Source organism: Bubalus kerabau, chromosome 21, assembly GCF_029407905.1.
Source record: "Bubalus kerabau isolate K-KA32 ecotype Philippines breed swamp buffalo chromosome 21, PCC_UOA_SB_1v2, whole genome shotgun sequence".
Classification (NCBI taxonomy): Eukaryota; Metazoa; Chordata; class Mammalia; order Artiodactyla; family Bovidae; genus Bubalus; species Bubalus kerabau.
In genome coordinates, this window is record NC_073644.1 from 4,013,599 (window position 1) to 4,034,132 (window position 20,534).

At 59.0% G+C, this 20,534-nt stretch overlaps 1 protein-coding gene and 1 long non-coding RNA gene across 6 annotated transcripts in view; one reads left to right on the top strand and one right to left on the bottom strand.

Annotated features, from left to right (window-relative positions):
• NFATC1 (nuclear factor of activated T cells 1) overlaps positions 1-20,534 on the bottom strand; it is a 91,391-nt gene that overhangs the window by 23,350 nt on the left and 47,507 nt on the right. For 2 of the 5 annotated variants that reach the window (XM_055559641.1, XM_055559642.1), the window contains exons 8-9: positions 16,192-16,324; positions 5,225-5,890 (exon numbers count right to left, since the gene is read on the bottom strand). In XM_055559641.1, coding sequence (XP_055415616.1) covers positions 5,225-5,890; positions 16,192-16,324 — 799 coding nt within the window. Of the gene's footprint in view, positions 1-5,224; positions 5,891-14,874; positions 15,004-15,030; positions 16,325-20,534 lie in introns of those variants that run through there. The other 3 variants (XM_055559643.1, XM_055559645.1, XM_055559644.1) reach the window with 3 other exon arrangements.
• LOC129636254 (uncharacterized) lies at positions 6,276-7,121 on the top strand. The gene is made up of 2 exons (XR_008706830.1): positions 6,276-6,336; positions 6,713-7,121. It is a non-coding gene; the product is annotated as an uncharacterized LOC129636254 (long non-coding RNA).

Genomic DNA, 20,534 nt, shown 5'->3' on the forward strand with positions numbered 1-20,534 from the left:
GGCTCACGTGTCTGAGAGGACCTGCCAGGCCTGCTTGTTCTTCAGTGAGGAAGAGCTTTGAAACGTGTGGCATCGGAGAGCAAAGCCATGGAGAGCAGGCCTGGAACGGGGGCGGCACTGGCTAAGCCCCCTGGGAAGGTGCCCACCTCTCCGCAGAGGCACATCCACCAGGAAGACCACGTTCCGGTCCCGACGCACTCACCCGCCAACACTCTCCCTCTCGGGGCCAGCCTACAGGGACCACGCACCGCGACACGCCCATGGGGCCCCAGCACGGCAGGCCAGCACCAGCCTCTGGCCCAAGCAGAGCCAAGTGGCTCTGGCTCCACGAAACCTTCCCAGCTCTTCCCTCCGTTTCCTCCCCCCACATCAGATTCCTCTTTCTTTCCCTCAAATTAGTAACGTCAAACAATTCTCCACTTAGAGAAGGAAGTAAGCTAAGACCTAGGATTAAGGCAGAAGGTTAACATTAGCTGAAAGCAAACCACCAGATGCCCCTCAAGTGCCCAGAAAGCAACTGGGCTGAAGAACCCTGGATGAGAGTCGGGTGGCCCGCGCTTCCTGCTCATGTCAGCATCGGCATCCGAGGGACGCCCTGAGTGGTGGACACTGAAGCCGCGGGGTCACCCGAGCTGCAGGAGGCCAGGAGACGCTCGCTACCATGGCCCAGCGGCTGCGTCCCAGGGGCCAGGCACAGCGCCTATTTATAAAGGCCCTTACTCAGCGGAGACTCAGAGTGGCCCCTGCCTCCCCCCTTTCTTGAGGGGCAGATCCCGGCAGTGCGGGCGCAGCAGAAACACACACACCGGCCAGGACCACAGAAGCACATGGCCTGATCACCGCCCGGGGTGGGGTGGCAGCGTCCAGGGCTCCTGCCGTCACCGGCTGTCACTCAGGTCCATCTAGACAGGGAGGAGGGTATTTATTCTGAAGTCTCACACTGTCTGACCCTTGGAGGCATGGCGTCCCTGGCAGCCTGGCGTGGGTTCCCTGTGCAGACAGACTCATGTCCCTGTGAGGCTTCCAGGGCCGAGTGTGGAAAGGGCTCTGTGCCCTTCCAGACTCTCGGCTCTGGGAAGTGTGGGCGGGGGCTCTGCTCCCGGGACTCCTGTCTTGGGAGATGAGGCCTGCGGGTCACCAGACTGACGGTAGTCCCCACCCCAGCCACCTCCGGACACCGTGCCGTAAGGACTGACCCTCAGGACCCGTGCATGGCCAAGTGCGCCCTCCGCCCAGCGGGTAGAGCCCACCATCTAACGACCCAGCGTGTTTGATCCAGACTCTTTCAATCATCACTAGGAGTGGGGAGGCCTCAGAGCTGGGCCCTGGGCCAGGTTAGTAAAACTTTCCATGAGGAAAGTCTGCCTTCGGTCCCAGAGCAGCCCCAGCTCAGGAAGGAAGGGGGGTGTGGGGGGGTGGGGGGCGCAGGCAGACTCAGGCAGACATGGCCTGGCCGCCTGCTCCACCTGCTTGTTGTTTTAATGACATCGAGACTTCTGGAAACCCGAGACCCCTGGAGGGGCTGAAAGGGCCGACTGTGGCTGAGGCCGCAGGGTGGGCTGGGGGACACACGGGCGGGGTCAGCAGCGGCAAACAAGCGACACCCCGAGACTGTCGCTGGCTCACAAACTGGGTCCTCACGTCAGCAACACAGGGCCCCCCACGAAAAGACGGGACAGGCTGCGGAGCTTCAGGGGCGTTCACAATGCTGCCAGCAGATCCACGTCAACGGGGGCAAGTCCAGGACACAGACATCAGTGTGTACGCGAGTGTGAACCACCCACACATACACCTGAGGACTGAGTTCACGGCACAGACTGCTGTGCACACATGTGAACTGCCCACGTGTACAGCCAAGGAGCGAGTCCAGGACACAGACTGCTGTGCACGTGTGTGTGAACTGCCATGTATACACCCAGAGGGGGAGTTGCTGGGCGGTTGCGTAGCTCAGCCCAGGGAGGAGCAGGTCACAGAAACCACCAAGGAAACATTGTAGCTTTTATGACACATTCAATCCACATTTAAAATAAGAGAAGACCACAAAGCTAATTTTTTTAAAAAAGGTATCCAGTGATACCGCCATGATTGAGAAATCCAAAATGAAAGTTTAAATTCCATGAATGTTGTTGAACCAAAGAATAAATTATAACCAAAGTTACTTATGGGCCAGATACTATTGATACAACAGCAGAAACACCCGAAAAACAAAGAAACGGGGTTCACTTGAGGCGCGCCTTGAAGCAAATGGAGGTTTGGCAGCAGCACTGGCCCTGTGCGTAGGGCTTCACTCTGCATGGGGCACGGGCGTCCCGTTTAAGCTACGGCACCTTTCCTGTCTCGGAAAGATTCACGTACGCGCTCCAAACGCCCTGGCTCCCTGGAACTGGACATGCTATGCTACTATTGCGCTTTTTACTCTACACTTCTGGAAAACGAAAACCTCAAATAAAACACCAGACACACGTGAAATGAGCTCCCATTGCTCACAGGCCCGGCACCACGAGCATCACAAGCAAGCCCGAGGAGCCCCCACAGGCCCCTGACTCCTATCGGCCAACACAGCGCCTCTGAGAGCCCAGTGGGGAGGGCGCACAGCCTGGCAGGAGTCACCCTAACCATCATCGTGGGGTCAGCCTGGCAGAAGTGCCCTGAACCGTCACAGTGGGGTCAGCCTGGCAGAAGTGCCCTGAACCGTCACTGTGGGGTTAGATGCGCAGTTGCTCTATTCCTGAGCCTGTGTGAGGCTGAGTTCCCCACGGGAGCTGCAGCAAATGCCAGGCCCTCCTGCCCTGGGGGTGGCGCCAGGGCTTGCAGGACAAAGCCCAGGAGAGGGCAGGGCAGGCCCCCCAGCGGCACCAGAGCTAACCCCCCTGTTCTGCGGGGAGGAGACTCCCCTGTACCCTCCACCCCGTCCTAGTTCCCTGGTCTGTACCGTCAGTCAATCCCATTTCTCACCTCTTCCTGGGCTCAAACGACGAGGATGGAGTGTCTGCTTGTTAATGTCAAGGCTACTTGAAACCAATGGTTTCTAATTTTCTGATTTAGTTTTTCACCCTTGTTTCCATCTTCCCTGTCCATACCTTCCTGAGTTGGGCTGCAACTTCAAACCCAGACACGAGTAGAGACCCACGTGGCCTGGAGTGAATTCCAACGATCCCCCCAATCCTCTCCAGATCTTTCACAGGGGCCTGTTTCTAAATCAGGGATCGGCCCCAGCCCATGGATTCCCTCTCCCTGCAGGGCTCAGGGCTGCACCACACGCCCCTGGGATCAGGCCTGGGGGCCGCACTGCACATACCCCTGGACACCAACCCTCTTCACAAATTAATTTTCAGACACCTCGACCACATATGACGTGTAAAGGTGAGGCCAGTGAGGGATTAGATTACTGGTGCCCTCTTAAGTCATCCAAGCATTACAGAAACCCCTCGAGGCCCCCACTCGCCCCATGACACCTGCATACCCCCGCCACCATCCCAGTCAGAAAGGACCAGTGAGATCTGCCCCAACCCCCTTGGTATCCAGGCTGGGAACTCAGGTCCCCATGCTCACGACGCCTTTATTCTGCACCAGACGGTCTTCTGAGGACTGACAAGGGGCTGACTCGCATTTACACGGTAGCTCCCGTGAGCGAGTGGGTCCCGGGCTGGGACCATGGTGAGCAGAGACGGCCTCTCTAGGAACCCACAAGCACAGCCCACAAAGGGGGCGCCTGCTGTGAAGTGAGCATTTAGGAACAAGAACACTCATGAGCTGGTGAGCTCACGTGAGGAAGGAGCCAGAGAGGCACCAGAAGGGCCCCAGGACGCCCGATCGGATGGAGACCTGCTAGGCCCGGGGTCCACCTGAGCGGACGGGGACCTGCCAGGCCCAGGGCCCTCCTGGTCACTGGGCTGGGGGCTGTGACCAGGTGTCCCCACCAGGAAGGCCCATGTGCCCCGGGTCCAGCTGTACCCACACCTCAGGTGGGAATGGGCACCAAGGGTGAGGGTGGGTGCTGGGACCGCACGCCCAGCGACTCTCCCCAGAGGGTCCCTGGGGCAGAACACAGGCGTGGGGGAGACGGCAGTCATGGAAAGAAGACGCCCACGTGTCTGGCTCCGATTTCAGGGAAAAGGCCAGGAGCCTCAATGGTGGAGGCAGAAAGGCCGAGGTGGCCGATAGGGGGTGGGGGTGTGGGGCCACGCCCAGGACAGTCCTGCGGTTCTCGGGTTCCCCGAGTCCTGTAGCAGGGGAGCTGGGCGGCAGGTGGGCACTGGGTCATAGCCTGCTCAGGGACTGACTTACACCGGGGAGATGGGCTGCTGGCTGACGGAGGCCAGACGCCCACATGGATGCGCCATGCGGGGCCCACGCAAGCACTGAGTCACCTGACAACACCTGGGGCCCTGGCCTTTTGTCCCAAAGCAAGAAAAAAAAATCTCTCGACCAGGTGCCATCTATCATCATTTCATAGGAAGACCTCGTATCAGAAAGTCTGCATCATCAACCTAACTGCAGGCATCCCCAAAACACGCCCTACATCCACCCAAACTCGTCCCCGCAGAGCGGGTGCTGTGCTGGGTGGGTGCACTGGAGTGCCGCCCCACCTCCCCACCTGATCACTGGGCTCCCAGGAGGCACAGTGGTGAAGAGCCTGCCGGCCCGTGCAAGAGACACAGGGGCTTGATCCCTGCATCAGGAAGAGCCCCCGGATCTGGGTAACCCACTCCAGTGTTCTTGCTGGAGAATCCCACGGACAGAGGAGCCGGGAGGGTTACAGTCTAGGGTTGCAAAGAGCTGGACGCGACAGCCAACACGCACAGAACACATGGCTTCACAAGCTGAAGAGAGCGAAAGCCACTCACTTTTAGCTATTTGACCACTTAATGATGGTTCACACAACTAGAGAGGCACTTCAGACACTAAGCAACAAGCTGGGCCCACAGCCGAGTCCAAGGAGGCCTCTTGTTCTCACGGGACATTTCAGCTGGTAGAGGCCGTGTTCCAGGGACTGTGGTCACCACACCTGGCATTGCCACAGGGACCACGTGCCCCCAGGATGCACAGCACAGGCACCCACTGGGCGGGGATGGCGTCCCCCACTGGCCGGCGGTGGTACTGCTGACCGCCGGGACTTCCTGGTGTGACACACACCAGGCATATTCCTGGGGCGGTGGGCACGCTCCAGGCCGGGGCCCCTCGGCCCAGGGCTGGGCATGCGCCTGCTGCGGCGGGCACTTACCGTCATCCAGGTCGAGCGGGTCCAGCTCCTGAGGCTCTCGCTTGACCGTTACGGGAATGGGGGCCAGACTACGATTACTGTCCTCACGCACCTCGGGCGGCGGCAGGGGCCGGGCGGTGGCGGGCTCGCTGCTCGGAACCTCGGGTGGCTGGTGCTGCTGGTGGCCCGTCCCGCAGGGGTGCGCTGGGCCACAGGGCTGCAGGCGGGTCAGCTCTCGGGTCCCGGGCGGCAGCGGAGAGGAGGGGCTGTGGGGACAGAGCGCTGGCCGGCGCCCCGGGGAGCAGCTACCGCTTGACGTCGGACTCACCTGTGGCTGCAGCAGAGTGGGGGGCGGTGGCTGGGGGGTCCCGGGAGGCACGCCCGAGGGTCTCGGCGCCTCCTGGCCGGCGAGGACCCCGCCGACTGGCCGCGGAAGTCCGAGGGGGCTGTGGCCCGGGCCGGCCGTGGCCGAGCCGTAAGGGGCGCAGGAGAGGTCGTGGAGCTCAGGGCTGGCACTGCCCTGCGGACGGGGCGGGAAGCCGGGCATGAGGCAGGCTCCCGGGTCGGGCGGCAGGGCGAGCGGCTGGCCGTAGCAAGGCTTGGGGAGCGGGCTCAGGCCCTGGCTCATTGGTCCACAGGTGAGGGCAGGCTCGTAATCATCGCTGGGCTCCGTTTTTATGATTGGAACTGCGAGGAGGAAAAAAAAAAAATTAAATAAACATGAGCTGCAGATGGGAGCACCGGGGCAGGCTTGTGGCTAGGATACTCTCTGAAAACAAACAGCGCTTTGACTGAGTCCCTGTGTGTCTCCTGCCTGGTTCTCCCACCCAATTAAAACGAGGGCGTGAGTCATCGGTTCGGGAGAGCTGCAGCTGGTTCTCAGGCCGAGAGCACTGTTTTCCTTGGACTCTCCTGCGGCACTAATGTGCTATAAAAACCCATCTGTGAGCTGTAGCAGAAGCCTGGACCCAAGGGCCTGTGGATTTGTAGCAATCAAAGCGAAAATTTTAACTTGGATGTACTACTGCGTTTCTGCTGCTACCGACATACTATCTGATAAATGTCTGACATGGGGTGAACTTGAGCAAAGAGTAAGATGGCGCTTAGAGATCAGTAAAAATCCAACGGAAAAGGTGAGTGTCCACTTGCTGCAGGAGAGAAGCCTTCAGCCGTTAGACAAGGAAACGCTTTTACACCAGCAAGAATGCCAGCCCTCCTTCCTGTGCACAGGTTCGTTCCCAGGGGAAAATGCACGACTACGGCCACAGGGTCCGGCACAGTGCCTCTGGGTACTCCCAGCATGCTGAAAGCCAGGCTGGAAATTGGCACCACGGGCGCTGGATTGTCCCTTCCCTCCAGGCTGTGGGCCTGACCAGGCCCCAAGGCCACTGAGCCCCATGCCCTGGGGTCTGCGGTGGGCTGGGCTCCACCACGGCCACCCTGCCTGGCGGCTCACTTCCTGTGTCTCATTTCTCCTTGGTTGCTGCCTCTTACGCACATGCTCACAAGAGACACCCTGATGGTCGCATTCCCTGGAGAGCGATTGGCGAGAGCACAGTTGATTTCACAACAGACGCCTAGCGCTGCCGTGCGCAGACGGAGGAAGGACAATGAGCTGTCACCAGATCCTCCTGATCACGTCTTCGCCTCTTTGTGTGTGTGGGGCTGGCCTCCTGGAGTTGGGGTGGGCGGCGCGGAGGGAACGCCCCTCACCATCCCAGCCCGCGGGCCTCTGCGCACCCAGCCTCCGCCTTAAGTAAATAAAGCTCCTCTCTCAGACGCAGCTTTGCTGTAACACAGTCTAGACCCAGTGCGGGTGCACATCTGTTCTCTGTTATGGCTGGTGCCTGCAACCCACAGCAGCCTGGAGGACCAGGACCGGCTTTCCCAAAGCCCGTCCACAGGGCGCCTGGGCAGCGCCGTGGCCGCATAGCTGGGACCTGGGGACACTGACGTGAGAGCACGTGGCCCCGCTCAGGGTCACCAGGTCCCGGCTTGCACCTGGGATGCCTAGCGGAGTCGTTCCCTTTGGTCTTGCCCTCCCTGTGCCCCCTCCCCAGCCCTGTTCCCATTCTTCCTGCCTGTGCGGGCAGAGAGGCACCGGGTCCCCAGACAGTGCTGCAGCTGGAAGGCTGGGGAGAAGCATAGCGGGTGATGGCCACCGTGCGGCCTCCTGCGGGCAGAGCCAAGGTCATCACTCACATCCCCAAAGTCAGGTCAGGTGGAAAGCTGGGGTGTCCCTGGCATCCTTGGACAGGACGTGTCCAGCATGGCAGGTGTGGGCACGGCAGGCATCCTCACTCCCGGCGCTGGTCGGTCTCCATCAGCCAGGCCGACTCCCGCAGCCCTGGCCTTCCCAGTGCCCATGCATCACTCGCGGTCCTTTGCTGGGAGAGAGACTTCTCTCTCAAGCACATAGCTGCCAGGGCTTTGTGTGAGGGGCTCCAGACACCACTGGGCAGGATTCAGGGATGCCTCACAGGCTGCTGGCGGACACAAAGAAGGGCCAGCTGACCCAGGTTGACTGCACATTGGGAAACACCCGCAGGTCCTGGTTCCCGCAGCAGCCCTATGGGTCTCCCATGTTGGTATATGTCTCCCACGGTTCCATGGGTGCGGGTTTCCTGTGACTCTAAGTTCCCCTTCGTGCGGGCCTCCCACAGCCCCGTGGGTGCGAGTTTCCTGTAACTCCGTGTCCCCTTTCGTGCGGGTCTTCTGTGGCCCAGTGGGTGCGGGTTTCCTGTGACTCCATGTCCCCGTTCCTGCAGGTCTCCCACGGCCCTGTGGGTGTGGGTATCCCGAGACTCTGTGTTCCCCTTCTTTCGGGTCTCAGGCAGCCCTGTGGGTGCGGGTTTCCCGAGAACTTCCTGTCCCCCTTCTTGCGGGTCTCCTGCGGCCCTTGGGTGCGGGTCTCCCATGACTCCGTGTCCCCCTTCCTGGGGGTCTCCCATGGCCCCATGGGTGTGTGCAAGACCCGGCCCTTCAGCGTGGGTGTGCTACTTCCCCATATGGATGCCGCAGGATGCAGAGACCACGGGCCCCAGGGGAGGGCACCCGCTGGGCCCAGGGCTGTTCGGAGTCCAGACTGGGTCCCCAAGGTTCGGTGTGCCTGTGGGCCCCACGTCCGAAGGCGTGTGCAGAACCACTTTCAGATGCGACCCCTCCCCTCCAATCTGCACACCCATGGTCAGCAGTGGCCACAGCCTGGGGCTTCTGCAGTAAGCACCGTCCCCTCAGCCTGGAGCCCCATGTGGAAGCCACTTCAGGAGACGCCTCGACTGGGTCCGAGCCCCACGTGCCTCCTGACTGGGGCTCCAGCCCTGAGTCCCACATCCCAGTGAGGCGGTGGGGAGAGGGGGCCGGGGGCCTTGATGGAGTCACCAGTCCTACGGGTCACAGGCCCCACGATGCGCCTGCCTGCTGCCCGCTGGGAAGCCCGGTGTGAGGCGGCTCCCGCGCGGGCGAGGTGGCCTCTCCAGGAGCCGGCCGCCTGCCTGGGGTGGTCCGGGCTCCAGGCCGCGGCTCCGTGGACCATGCTGCGGAGCGGGGGAGGCTTCCAGCCAGCACCATAGGAAGCGGCAGGGGGCGCGCTGCGGCGGGGCCTTCCAACGGGGCAGCACTGGCGCCTGTCACCAGACAAGCCCGGCGGCTGCTCCTGCGCATGCGCGGGCCGGACGGCGCCGGTTACGCCCTGCGCCGGCGCGGACGTGCAGGGCCCAGGGCCTCGGAGCAGCATGTCCGGCAGGTTAAAACAAGGCCCTCGGGGCTCCTCTCCCACGCCGGGTTCTCAGCCTCGTGCCAGGGCAGGCTCACCTCCTTCCTCAGGTGCCCCTCCAGCGCTTTAACCAGCCCCCTGCCCACCCCACCTGCTCTGGAGTTGCTGTGGGGAAATGCCGGGGCTGGTCTGCCTGCTGCGCAGCAGCAGCCACACCACCGGGGCTGGCGGAGGGCGGGAGCAGGAGGGCGTCTGTGTGGCCGCGGGCACTGGCGTCAGGTCGTGAGTCCATGCGGACCCCGAGTCCCCACCACAGAGGGTGGACGTGACCCAGGTTGCGTCCCCCCACCCGCAGCCCCGGGTTCCCACGGGCGCACAGCTCCGGCTCCTCGGTGACCCGGCCGAGCGGGACCTCCTTGCTCAGACGTCTTCCCGTGTGTGCATCCCGCGCTCGCCCCCACCCTGAAGCCGCAGCACGAGGCCATCTCGACAGCTCCGTTTGGGAAGAAACTCGTGCTCTTAAGGAGATGACCCCTCTCCCCCCGCCCACCCTGGGGGCTTCACACGGTGCTGGGACGGTGACTGAGAGAGACTCCAGCGAGTCAGCCCCGCCGGGGGCACTTCCAGGCAGTGTGCGGCAGACGCGGGGTCCTGGCACACCTGCCCGCTCTCCTCACGACACCTGGCATGGCATGCAGACGGAGACGACTGGACAAGAAACAGTGACAGACACCGAGAAGAGGCACTTTTCTGACAGACGGACGGACATGGCCACACCCGGGTCGAGGGCCAGCGTCCACACAGTACGTGGGTGGGTGGACTTGGGCCCCGGAAGCACCTGCCGGCTGCGTGGCCTCCAGGCTGACCCCACGGCCCCCAGTCAGGTGACGTCCAGCTAGGAGGGGACTGAGGGCCCAACAAGCATGGTTTCTGCTGGAGCAGGAGGAGCCAGGGTTGGGCTGAGCCCACAGTCCAAGGGGCTGCTGCCAACGGACCTGCCCCACACGGGTGCTGGGCGGTGAGACCCGGAGCCCAGTGACGGCGTCTGGAGGTGGACAGCAGGGAGGAGGCGGGTCAGCGAGGGGAGAGGGCCGACGCCGCAGGGCCGTGGTCCAGAGAGAGGGTCTTACTGTCCATTGACATGGGGAATGCAGGACACAGGGGACACGGGGACATGGGACACAGGGAGGGGGACACGGGACACAGGGAGAGGGGGACACGGGACATGGGACACAGGAGACACGGGACACAGGGAGGGGGACACACGGGACACGGGGACATGGGGGGCACAGCAAAGGGGACACAGTGTGGGGGGGCATCTGTGAGCCAGGTGGGCCAGGCCCCCCTCCCCAACCTGGCACCCCCAGCACCTGAGCTGACTGCAGCCTCCCCAGGCGGGCGGGGACCTCTGGGAGACACCGCCCTGGCGCCTGGAACGCCACCTGAGGACAGCAGGAGCGTGAGCCCACCCAGCGGCGAGGACTCTCCGTGAGCCCGCCCAGCCCCGCCCGCACAGGAGAGGCTGTCCTCTCGGAGAGCAAAGCCCAAACTGTCTTCTGTTTGTTACGTGACATTCGAGCTATGAACACAGACATCCGCAACATAACCTCAGGGCATGGTTTCTGAGGCAGGAATCGTGGGCATGGAGCTGCCTGAGCTGCCAGCCCCAGTGAGAGGGCACCTCTATGCGTGTCCTGGGCAGAAGGGAGCCGTGGGGGTGGGCGGCTGGACCAGAGGACGAGGGGACTCGAGCGCACGACAGCAAGAGTGACGTCTCCTCCTCTGCGGACAAGCTCCGGCCTCCCCACGCACTTGCATCAGGTCCTGGGTCCCAGAGGACAAGCTCCCGGCTTGGGGCGGGAACCTCACAACTGCAGCAGGCGCTGAGACCTCAGGTCTGTGCTGGCAGGAGCTCCGGCCTAGCCCGATGGGGGTCCCCCCAGCCATCCTGGGGGTGCTGCCCGGCAGCTCTGCAGGAGCATCAAGGGGACACCAAGAGACAGAGCAACCGCAGGCTTGGGCCCGCTGAGATGGACCAGCCTCACGGCTCTAAGGCAGACGTGGGGTGCGAGCTGGTGAGGCGGCCTGGCCATCCGTGGCTATGGCACCGCTGGGTTGGCCCTGCCTGGGGATCCGACTCCCCTGATTAGGCTGACGATGGATGGCAGGCAGAACAGACAAAATGAACCGAGTGGGTTGCTTTTGGGTTTCACCCGGTGCTGCAAAAGCTGCATCAGAAGGACCGTGCCTCACCCTCGTGCGTTTGGTCCAGGCAGCTGCGCGTCCGGGACTGTGACTCATTGGGGGCCCTGGGGTGACCTCTGTGTGAGTGCCTCATGGGGATCTGGAGTCGCCAAGTCGCTCTGTGAGGTTGTGCCTGGGGGCCCGGCCTCACGCCTGACTCAGACCGCCTCAGGTTTCGGTGGCCGGTGGCCCTCGGTGTCCACCCTCTACCCTCCTCGTTCCACCGTGTGTGATGGTCTCTGCAGGGGATGCCTGGTGTGGCTGTGCTGGGCTCTGGGCCCAGACCCCCACGGAAAGGGTGCCCACGTTCTTTCCCACCAGTTCAGGCCCCTGATTCACCCACCCTCATCGTTCCTCTCTTCCAAGCTCAGACCCCTCCCTGCAGAGTCGAGGCCTGGCAGCAGCCTGAAGCAGTCATTGGTCAAGACAGCCGACGGTACTGACCCCATGGAGGCCTTTAGAGGTGAACAGTCTCCAGTCCCCACCGAATGCCTGGGCTCTCCACCACCAGGTCCAGATAGCAAGGCCAGCAGCACGCAGGCCAGACCCACAGCAAGGAGCTGAGGCCCACAGCAAAGAGTGTCCAAGCCCCCTCCCCCAACTCATCCCTCTGGGGCCAGCAGCAGGGCCCTGGACACACGGGCGACCAGCTCCCAGCTCCCCTGTGTGGCAAGTTTAATGTGGAAAGAGCTGGAAACACAGATCCCTCATCCCTGGCTGGAGCTGTGAGGGAACCCATAAAGCTGGGGTTTAATAACAGCAGGAGAAGCCTAGCCAAGTGCCCGCATGAGCCCCCACCCTGCCCGGCCCCCCGGCCACACGGCTGAGCTGACTTGCAAGGTTCCAGAACACCCAGGGACACTGGCCAGGCCACCAACCACAGCGGCTCTCCCCCCACCACCCTCCCGCCTGCACCTGGCCCCACTCGGCCTTCAGGCGGAAGTTTAGGGGCTGTAGGCCCAGGACGGACACCCCAGCCCTCCGCCCACGTGGGGGGAACACTGTAGCACCTGCCTGGCCAGGGGCCGACGGGTCCTCTGAGACGAGGCGAGGCCAGCCAGGCCCTGGTGTGGACAGAGGTCCATCTGCAACCCTCTCTTCGGCCCCCTGTTCCCACCAGGAGACGAGATGAGAAAGCTCAGCCTGGGGCCCTCAGGGCGAAGGACGGGGACAGGTTGAAGCCCCAGCTTCAGTGAGCTCTGGACACGGCTGCTCCAAGCAAGCAACTCGGGCTGTGCACACACACACGCACGCATACACACACACACACGTGTCTCAGATCAGAGGCACGGCTCCCTGTGGTCAAGGCCACAAAGATGCAGCTGTGACACAGGGTGGGGAGGGGACGTGGGGGCCCATTGGGATCTGCGACCTGAGGGGACGCTGAAAAGTGGGCACCCGCGAGGCCTGGCTCAGAGGAGTGGTCAGAGGGTGGCCTGGGGGCGGCCCCCGAAGCTCACTGCCGGGTGTGCACACTGGCTTCTGGGAGGTCAAGACTCGGGATGGAATGTCAGTGCCACGAACTCGGGGAAAGACGAGCCAGGCGCCCAGCAGAAAGGTCAGCCCAGAGCTGGCTGTGAGGCAAGGTCGCGGGGCTGACGGCCCAGGCGGGACAGCTGCCTGCCCGTGACTCCGGCCACCAGCCCTAGCCACCCGGCTGACCTGGACCCGGCAAGTGTGCGACCCTCGGCCTCAGGCTCTTGGAGATGGCTTCTCCATCGGCGGAGGCCATGTGGGCGCCTGAGTGTCCCCAGGGCTTTCTCGCAATCCCGGCAAAGCTCCTGGACCCTCGTGTCCTGAGCAACAAGTAGGCAGGGGGCCAGGTGCCACGGCCAGCAGTCCGGGGAACAGCTAGAAGCATCTCAGACCAGAGACAGGCTCTTCAGACCCCAGGCTCTGCTGGACTCTCAACTCAGTAGCACGCAGACTTCCCTCTGTGACCCTGAGGTCATTAGTTGGGCTTCTTCCCCTGCGTGCGGGCTGCCTGTCCCAGGGGCACCAGGCATTGCCAAGAATGCAAGCCCCAGGGACACAGCTAAAGTGGACACTGCCGTCCCCCAGACTTGGGGGCCTCCCCCCACAGGCAGGCTGCTTTGCATCTTTAACACAGCTGGTGCGTGGGAACTTAAGGACCGTCACTTGCTCCCACGACAGGACCAGGGCCTTCAGCTCAGTTACCCCAGAGACTGCACACTTCCTTTCAGAAGACTGCAAGTTAAACCCAGACGGTGACCAACCAGACATGGAGGGAAACACCCCGGCCGCATGCAGTGTCTGCAGCACAAGCGCCTGGATGTCTGCTCTGCTCTGCCCTCGACCTTCGCCCAGAGACACTGCACAGAGCCCGACCCCGCCCGCTCGGCTCGCCCTGGGTGTCCTACCGCAACTGGAGACTTCTCCCCACGAGGGAAAGAAAATGCAAGTGAAAGTCACTCAGCCGTGTGCGACTCTTTGCAACCCCATGGACTGTAGCCCTCCAGGCCAAAATACTGGAGTGGTTGCCATGCCCTCCTCCAGGGTTCTTTCTGACCCAGGGATTGAACCCAGGTCTCCAGCATTGCAGGTGGATTCTTTACCATCTGAGCCACCAGGGAAGGGACCCAAACTGCCTGGGCGCCACATAGGCCAGCAGCCAGGACTCCCTTCCAGGCTGAACAGCTGATGCTAACGTGATTTGGCGGACGGCTAGGGACAGGGGGCTGCGGTGGGTTTCCCTGCGGTCGAGGCTTCCGGGGGTGAGGGCAGGGTTGAGGCACGATGTGGGGAGGGGGCGGGGGTGTGGGCTCTGCCCGCCTGCCCCCCAGCACCACCACTGTTGTGAAGACTCAGCCTGAAGCTGAGGAGGCAGTGACAGTGGCAAGAACACCAAACCCAAAACCGGAAACTTGAATTCTGTTTTTTCATTCATGCATTTATTTTTTTTTTAAAGAAAAAAAAACAACACACATATGGGGACGGCCCCTGTGACTTGGTAAGAAGTCAGGGCTGCCTAGGGGCTGCTCACAGGGAACCTGCAGTCCAGTGGAGTGTCTGTGATCACAGCCCCTTGGGGCATGGAGACCACTCAGGAAGGAGGGCAGGGCTGGGCTCCAGGGGCAGGTGGCATGGCCCCCTTGGCCTCTGGGGATGAAGCAAATGCCCAGGAGAGATGTGAAAGGAGACCAGGCCACACGGCCATGCTCTGGACAGACAGACAGATGGACAGAGGATTTGCGGGTGGAGCAGGGTCACCAGCTGAAAGGGGCATTCCGGGCAGACATAGAGAATAGAGTGTGGAATCGGGGCAGGTCACTGCTGGCGGAGGGGCCTGCAGGACTGATCGACAGCTGCAGGGAAGGGGAGACGGGGGCCCCAAGACAGCCCCGCCCACGACCTCAGCAACGTCTCTTTGGGGGCCTCAGTACCCCCATCTGAAAGGCCCCGTGAACACTGGGGCATCTGTGTTAGTGGGAGGTGAACCTGGAGTGAAATGTAGGAAACGATGTTTGAACTAGTTTCTAAACCGCTTCAGAAAGTGATTTTTTCTTTATAACGTTCAATTTTTAGTCAACCATACTTGAATTTTAATTAGTACGTGATTGTTACATTTTCAAGTCAACACTGAATATTTCTGCCACCAGGGCTGCAGTACTGTGTCCAACAGCAGGCAGGACTTGAGAGGTGCACCCAGTACTGGCCACAGATGTGCAGACGGGCCCAGGGCAGGAGGGCGGACGTTCTCCTCGTGCACGGGCCCACGGCAGCACGTTCCTGCGGCTCTGTCCACGTGCACGCTCGTGACGCGGTGACTTTACAGCAAAACCACGTTATTCAAACCTGGAGAGCCTTGGCTACTGTTTTCCTGGAAAACAGTTAATTCTACTGTCTGATGGCCACAGGTTTTCCAGGGCTTTCTGTCAGCTAGTCTATTGTGACACAGAGGGTTTCACATTTAGAGAAAACTGAAGCCTCCAAAAACATCTTCATAAGGACATAGCTGCTTTTGCAATTAGTTCTAAGTATGTGATTTCCCTCTTAGATAACAGGGATCTCTCAAGTATTCAGAACAAAAGCCACAGTGTAACAGCTGCACTTACATCACACAACGGGACCAGGGCTCGGCCCTCTCTGCACACAGACCTGCCTGCCTGGAGGAGGTGGCGGGGGCCGCGGCACCAGGCTGCAGGGCTGAGCTCTGCTGGGAAACAACTGCCTCGAGTTCAAGGGTGAAGCAACAACCGTGTTGCTCTCCTTAAGAAAATAGCCTGGAACATGGAACAGGTGCAAACAGGCCTTTTTAGAATGAGAAACCACCCTTCAAGTGTGTGAATGGACCATGTGAACAAGGTGTTTTTGCTCAAGCAAAGGGTGTTTGGTGAAATACCATCACCGACTCAATGGACATGAACTTCAGCAAACTGCGGGTGATAGTGGAGAACAGGGAGGCCTGGCGTGCTGCAGTCCACGGGGTTGCAAAGAGTCGGACGCGACTGAGCGACGGAACAACAAAGGGTGTTTGGGGGCGAGAGCCTCCCGGCCAAGGGGAGAGGCAATTTTCCAGCCGAGAGTTTTATGTGGGACGTCAGCTTGGGAAAGGACCATCATGTTAGTGAATGACCACACCAGTCACCAGCCTCAGGCCTCAGGTTTATTTCTCAAGCACCTGCAAAATCATGACAACTATTTGCATTTCCACCTTAAGCATCTCGAGAATTTAAATTCACGCCGAGGCCACCTCATCAGCTTCTGAGAACGAAACAGCTGCACCTTCTCACCCCCTTGGCGGTTTCACATTGGCAAGCAGCCTCCAAAGGGTCAGTAATCACCCCCAAATGCAGCCCCAGCCCCACAGTAATGAAGGAAAGCACACCAAAAGCTCCACTTCTGTTTGGAGGAACCGACGATGAGCTCTTGCTAACAGGACATGACGGCCGGGCCCACAGTGTGACCACACGGTTTGAAGCGACTGAAACGTCAGGGTCCCTGCTTTTCTTTTAGGAAAAGCACCCCGTGGGTTCGTTGGCATTTACGGTTAGAAAGAGAGCGTTACCGTTGGCAGGCAGGTAGGTGAAGTGCTGGTACTGGCTCCGCTTCCTCTTCCCGTTGCAGACGTAGAAGTTGACCTGCACAGGGCTGGTTATCCTCTGGTTGCGGAAAGGCGGGATCTCCACCACCAGCGAGTTCTAGAGAGAAAGAGGTAGGTGAGGGCGGTGAGCGACTCACAAGCCAGGGACACAAGCACCCACACTCCCCTACCCCCCCGAGAGTGAGACACGCAGGTTTCTTCTTGGAGAGGCCGGCCCGAGTGCCTGAGGCCCAGAGCTCCTGCATGGCCAGAGCCCAGAGGGGGCTGAGGGGGGTGTGCGGGGAGGAGGCGGGGGCTTCATCTAAGATGCCGCCGACTGAGTCAGGAGAGAAGTCGTGAGCACAGGTGCCAAGAGGGGACCAGCCACTGGGCAGGACTCCACGCCTCTCTGTCCCCAAACCGAAGCATGACCTGTAGGAAACTAATAAGCCCCCAGGCACTGACTTGCAGTGGACCCAGGAGCACATGTCCAGGTAACTGGCAGCAGAGACCCAGGGCAAGTGCCCCCCTGGAGATGCTCCATGCCAATGGCCCAAAGCCCGAGCCACGACCCCAACAATGGATGGGAACAGGAAGGTGGACAGGCAGGCACGATAGACCAGGGGTTTATGGAGGCTGTTGTTACCCTTCCAGGTTTTAAATGAAAGATCAGCAACATCTGCACCAAACTACCCCCTTTTAAGTACAGATACACAGAGGAGTCGCTGGGGCAGGGCCAACGTGTGTTGTGGGGGAAGAAAGCAGGGAGGGTCTGCGTGCTCAGGTGCCCAGCCATCCACACGAGGGCCCAACCTCAGCACCAAAGAGAGGCCCTGATTTTGGGGGTGGGGTAGGGCAAGATTTCACATCCTAAAAGGTTTCTTCAATGATTTTTATCATATGATTTCAGTTAACAAGAGGAAAATGTACAAGAGAAATCCGTGGCATCACTTTTTTTTTAAGAGTTATTGTAGCCAATTAACAGCAAAATTGATTGGATCCAGTTAATAATGAAATCTTAAGAATGTTTAAACAGGAAAGTGAGAACTTCAGGGCAACTCTTCCCTTTACAGGTGAAAACATGAGGCACAGTGTGCTGCTAAGGGCAGCTGGTGGGGGGGTGGGGGGCAGGACCAGGCCTGCAGCCTGCTCTGGGCTCCGTCTCCTGGGACCACATGTGTGCCAGAAAGTGCATTTCTGTTGTTTTAATAACTTCATCTCATTTGGAACAAGACACAGTCAGTGGAGCAAAGGGTGGGTGACCCGGCAAGGGCATGTGTGCTCAGTCAGACCCCTGCCGGGGCTGCACCTCTGCCAAGTCTGTGCCTCAGCCCCGCAGCCCGTGTCTGGGAGCCTGGCTTGGGTCGGACAGGCTTGCACTTCAGCCTGGGCTCTGACATCTCCAAGTCTTCGCTCCACCACTGGCAGAGGGGAGAGGATGAGGAAGACGCTCCTCGGGGCAGTGGTCTGAGGAAGGGACTGCAGGGAATGCTGGCACCAGTACACAGCTGGTGCTCAGTGGCGGCAGACATTGGAGTCAACAGCAGAAACGAGGACAAGAGACAGAAAGGCAGAGGGCTTGCTCAAGTTGAGACCAGAACCAGAGCTGGGACGCACCGGGACATGCCCGGTGGGGCAAGGAACCTGTAGCAGGTTCCACGTCGGGGGGCCAGGTGCTCTTCGTTCCAAGTGACTGGAGGACTGTGTTTAGATGTGGGCACAGACTGATATGCTGGACAGGTTATTAGATCATGATGAAGCACTAAATGTGCAGTGAGGGTAGAGGTCAGAAGGGAAACCTGTCTCTCCAGCACCAGGGCGAGAAGTCCAAACGGCCCTCAGCACATTCGTGCCACTTACTTTGAGAAAACCCACCATCTACACTTCTCATGGTCATACATAAACCACACACACAGTGCCACCCAACCTTATTGAAATGGATAACGTGTATGTACGTGTGTGTGTGTATAGATACATGCCAACTGTATACACTGCTTAAGGTCATACATAAACCACACACGCAGTGCCACCCAGCCTTGTTGAAATGGATAATGTGTATGTATGTGTGTGTGCATGTAGATACACGCCCATGACAGGAAAAGGGTGGAAGGAAATGCGCCCACGTGTTAATGGTGGCCACATCCCACTGAAATTTCACTAGGCGTTTTCCTTTTTAAACTTTGTTAATATCGTCCAAGTTTCCACAATGAATATGGCACGCTTTCATAATTAGAAGAAATATATGAAAGTAAACTTCATTTAAGAGATAAGAAAGGTGAAACCATAAACCTGAAGCACATCGCTGTTCACATGCTTTTCTCTCAGAACACACGATTGATAATGGTTAAGTTTTCTTTAAAATATGCACTGTTCACAGTGGAAAAGGAAACCCAACAATGGAAAATCTGAACATGCAAACTTGGCGGAATTATTTCGATGCCAAAAATGCACAGTTTCTGCTGGCCTCTCCTTCCTGCCCAGGGAGAATGGGTGGGTAGCCCGGGGGCAGAGGACTTGGGCCTACAGGGGGCCTGGAACCTGGAGCCAAGGGCCTCTGTTTCGGGGTGACCACCAGTGGCTGGTATTGGTCACAGCAAACCTGAGGTCCACCTCTGTAACTGTGGGGCCCGTGGGGCCTGGAGTCCTTGTCCAGAAGTGCAGTTCCTAAGCCAGCAGCATCTCCCCAAGGGAACCAGGGGGAGCCATGAGGCAGCGTGTGAGGTTAGAGGCCTGGACACCCTGGGGGGTGGTGACAGTGGGATACAGGTGTCCTCCCTGGGCCTGGGAGGAAAGGTTGCCCTTGATACCATTTGGAAAGGTTTCTGTAAATGCATCAGTGCTTGGAAAAGGAAGCTAAAGTCACAGGTAAAGATGCTTGTGGTAGTTATGTATGGATGTGAGAGCTGGACCATAGAGTAGGCTGAGCGCCGAAGAATTGATGCTTTCAAATTATGGTGCTGGGGAAGACTTGAGAGTCCCTTGGACAGCAAGATCAAACCAGTCAATTCAACAGGAAATCAACCCTGAATATTCACTGGAAGGACTGATGCTGAAGCTGAAGCTCCAGTACTTTGGCCACCTGATGCAAAAAGCTGACTCACTGGAAAAGACCCTGATGCTGCGAAAGACTGAAGGCAGCAAGAGGAGGAGGCAACAGGATGAGATGGCTGGATGGCATCATCGACTCAATGGACATGAGTTTGAGCAAGCTCTGGGAGTTGGTGAAGGACAGGGAAGTCTGGTATGCTGGAGTCCATGGAGTTGCAAAGAGCTGGACATGACTTAGCAGCTCAACAACAGCATGCTTCTTCCTGATGAAGCCACCTGTGTGGAGGGAGGGGATTCCAGACACAGGGCAGAGGGTACCGGGATCACGTCTGCAAATCTTGCAGCCGATGGAGAAAATTCAGTCCTTATCATGAATGAGACTTTGAACAATGACTCCCACTGCCTGTGCTCTCAGGAATGGACCGTCCACACGCCACCATTAAGAGGGGCCAGTGGGATGAGGGAGAGACAGTGGAGGAACTTTGAACTTCAAAAAATCACCGTAGGATATAAGAGTAATATAAAATAATTAAATATAAATCTATTACATTTAAATTATTAATTACCTCATTCAAGATGTTTGTATTCTTATTTTTTCTGCACTTGATAAAACATTCTCAGAGAAATGTTGATGTGTCTTATGGCGATTATATATTTTTTCTTTTCCCTTATATTTCTTTTGATTTTTGCTTTATGTATCTTTGTTTCTTTGCTGTTAGGTGTCTAACGGTTTATAATATCTATCTTCTTTGTCAATTGTACCTTTTATCATTAAAAAAATTTATCTTTTTTCATTTAAAATAAATAAGTTTAAAATTTTTAAAGTAAAGGATTTTTAAAAGAAAAAAAATCACCTGCCAGCCTGTGCATTGTTACCTGAAGGTTCCTCCTGCTCTGTGAAGACAAAGGAGGACAGACACTCGGAGGTGGACAGTAATCCAACCCGTCAATAAACACTTCAGACACAAGGTCTCCACACCCCAACCAGAAGGCAGGGACTGGGAGTGTGGGTGAGAGCACAGGGCTGCTCTGCTGATTCTTACAAAATAAAGATGCAGGCCGAAAGGCGTACCGTGTCAGTGCTCATCCAGAGGAAGGAGAAGCCTCTGCCGACTTCAGACAGAAACACAACAAGAAGGCACCAGTCTTCCTCAGGCCCCCTCCTGCTTCTCCCTCAGCCCCCTGGTTCTCTCTCAGGCCCCCTGGTTCTCTCTCAGGTCCCCTGGTTCTCCCTCAGCCCCCTGGTTCTCCCTCAGGCCTCCTGGTTCTCCCTCAGGCCC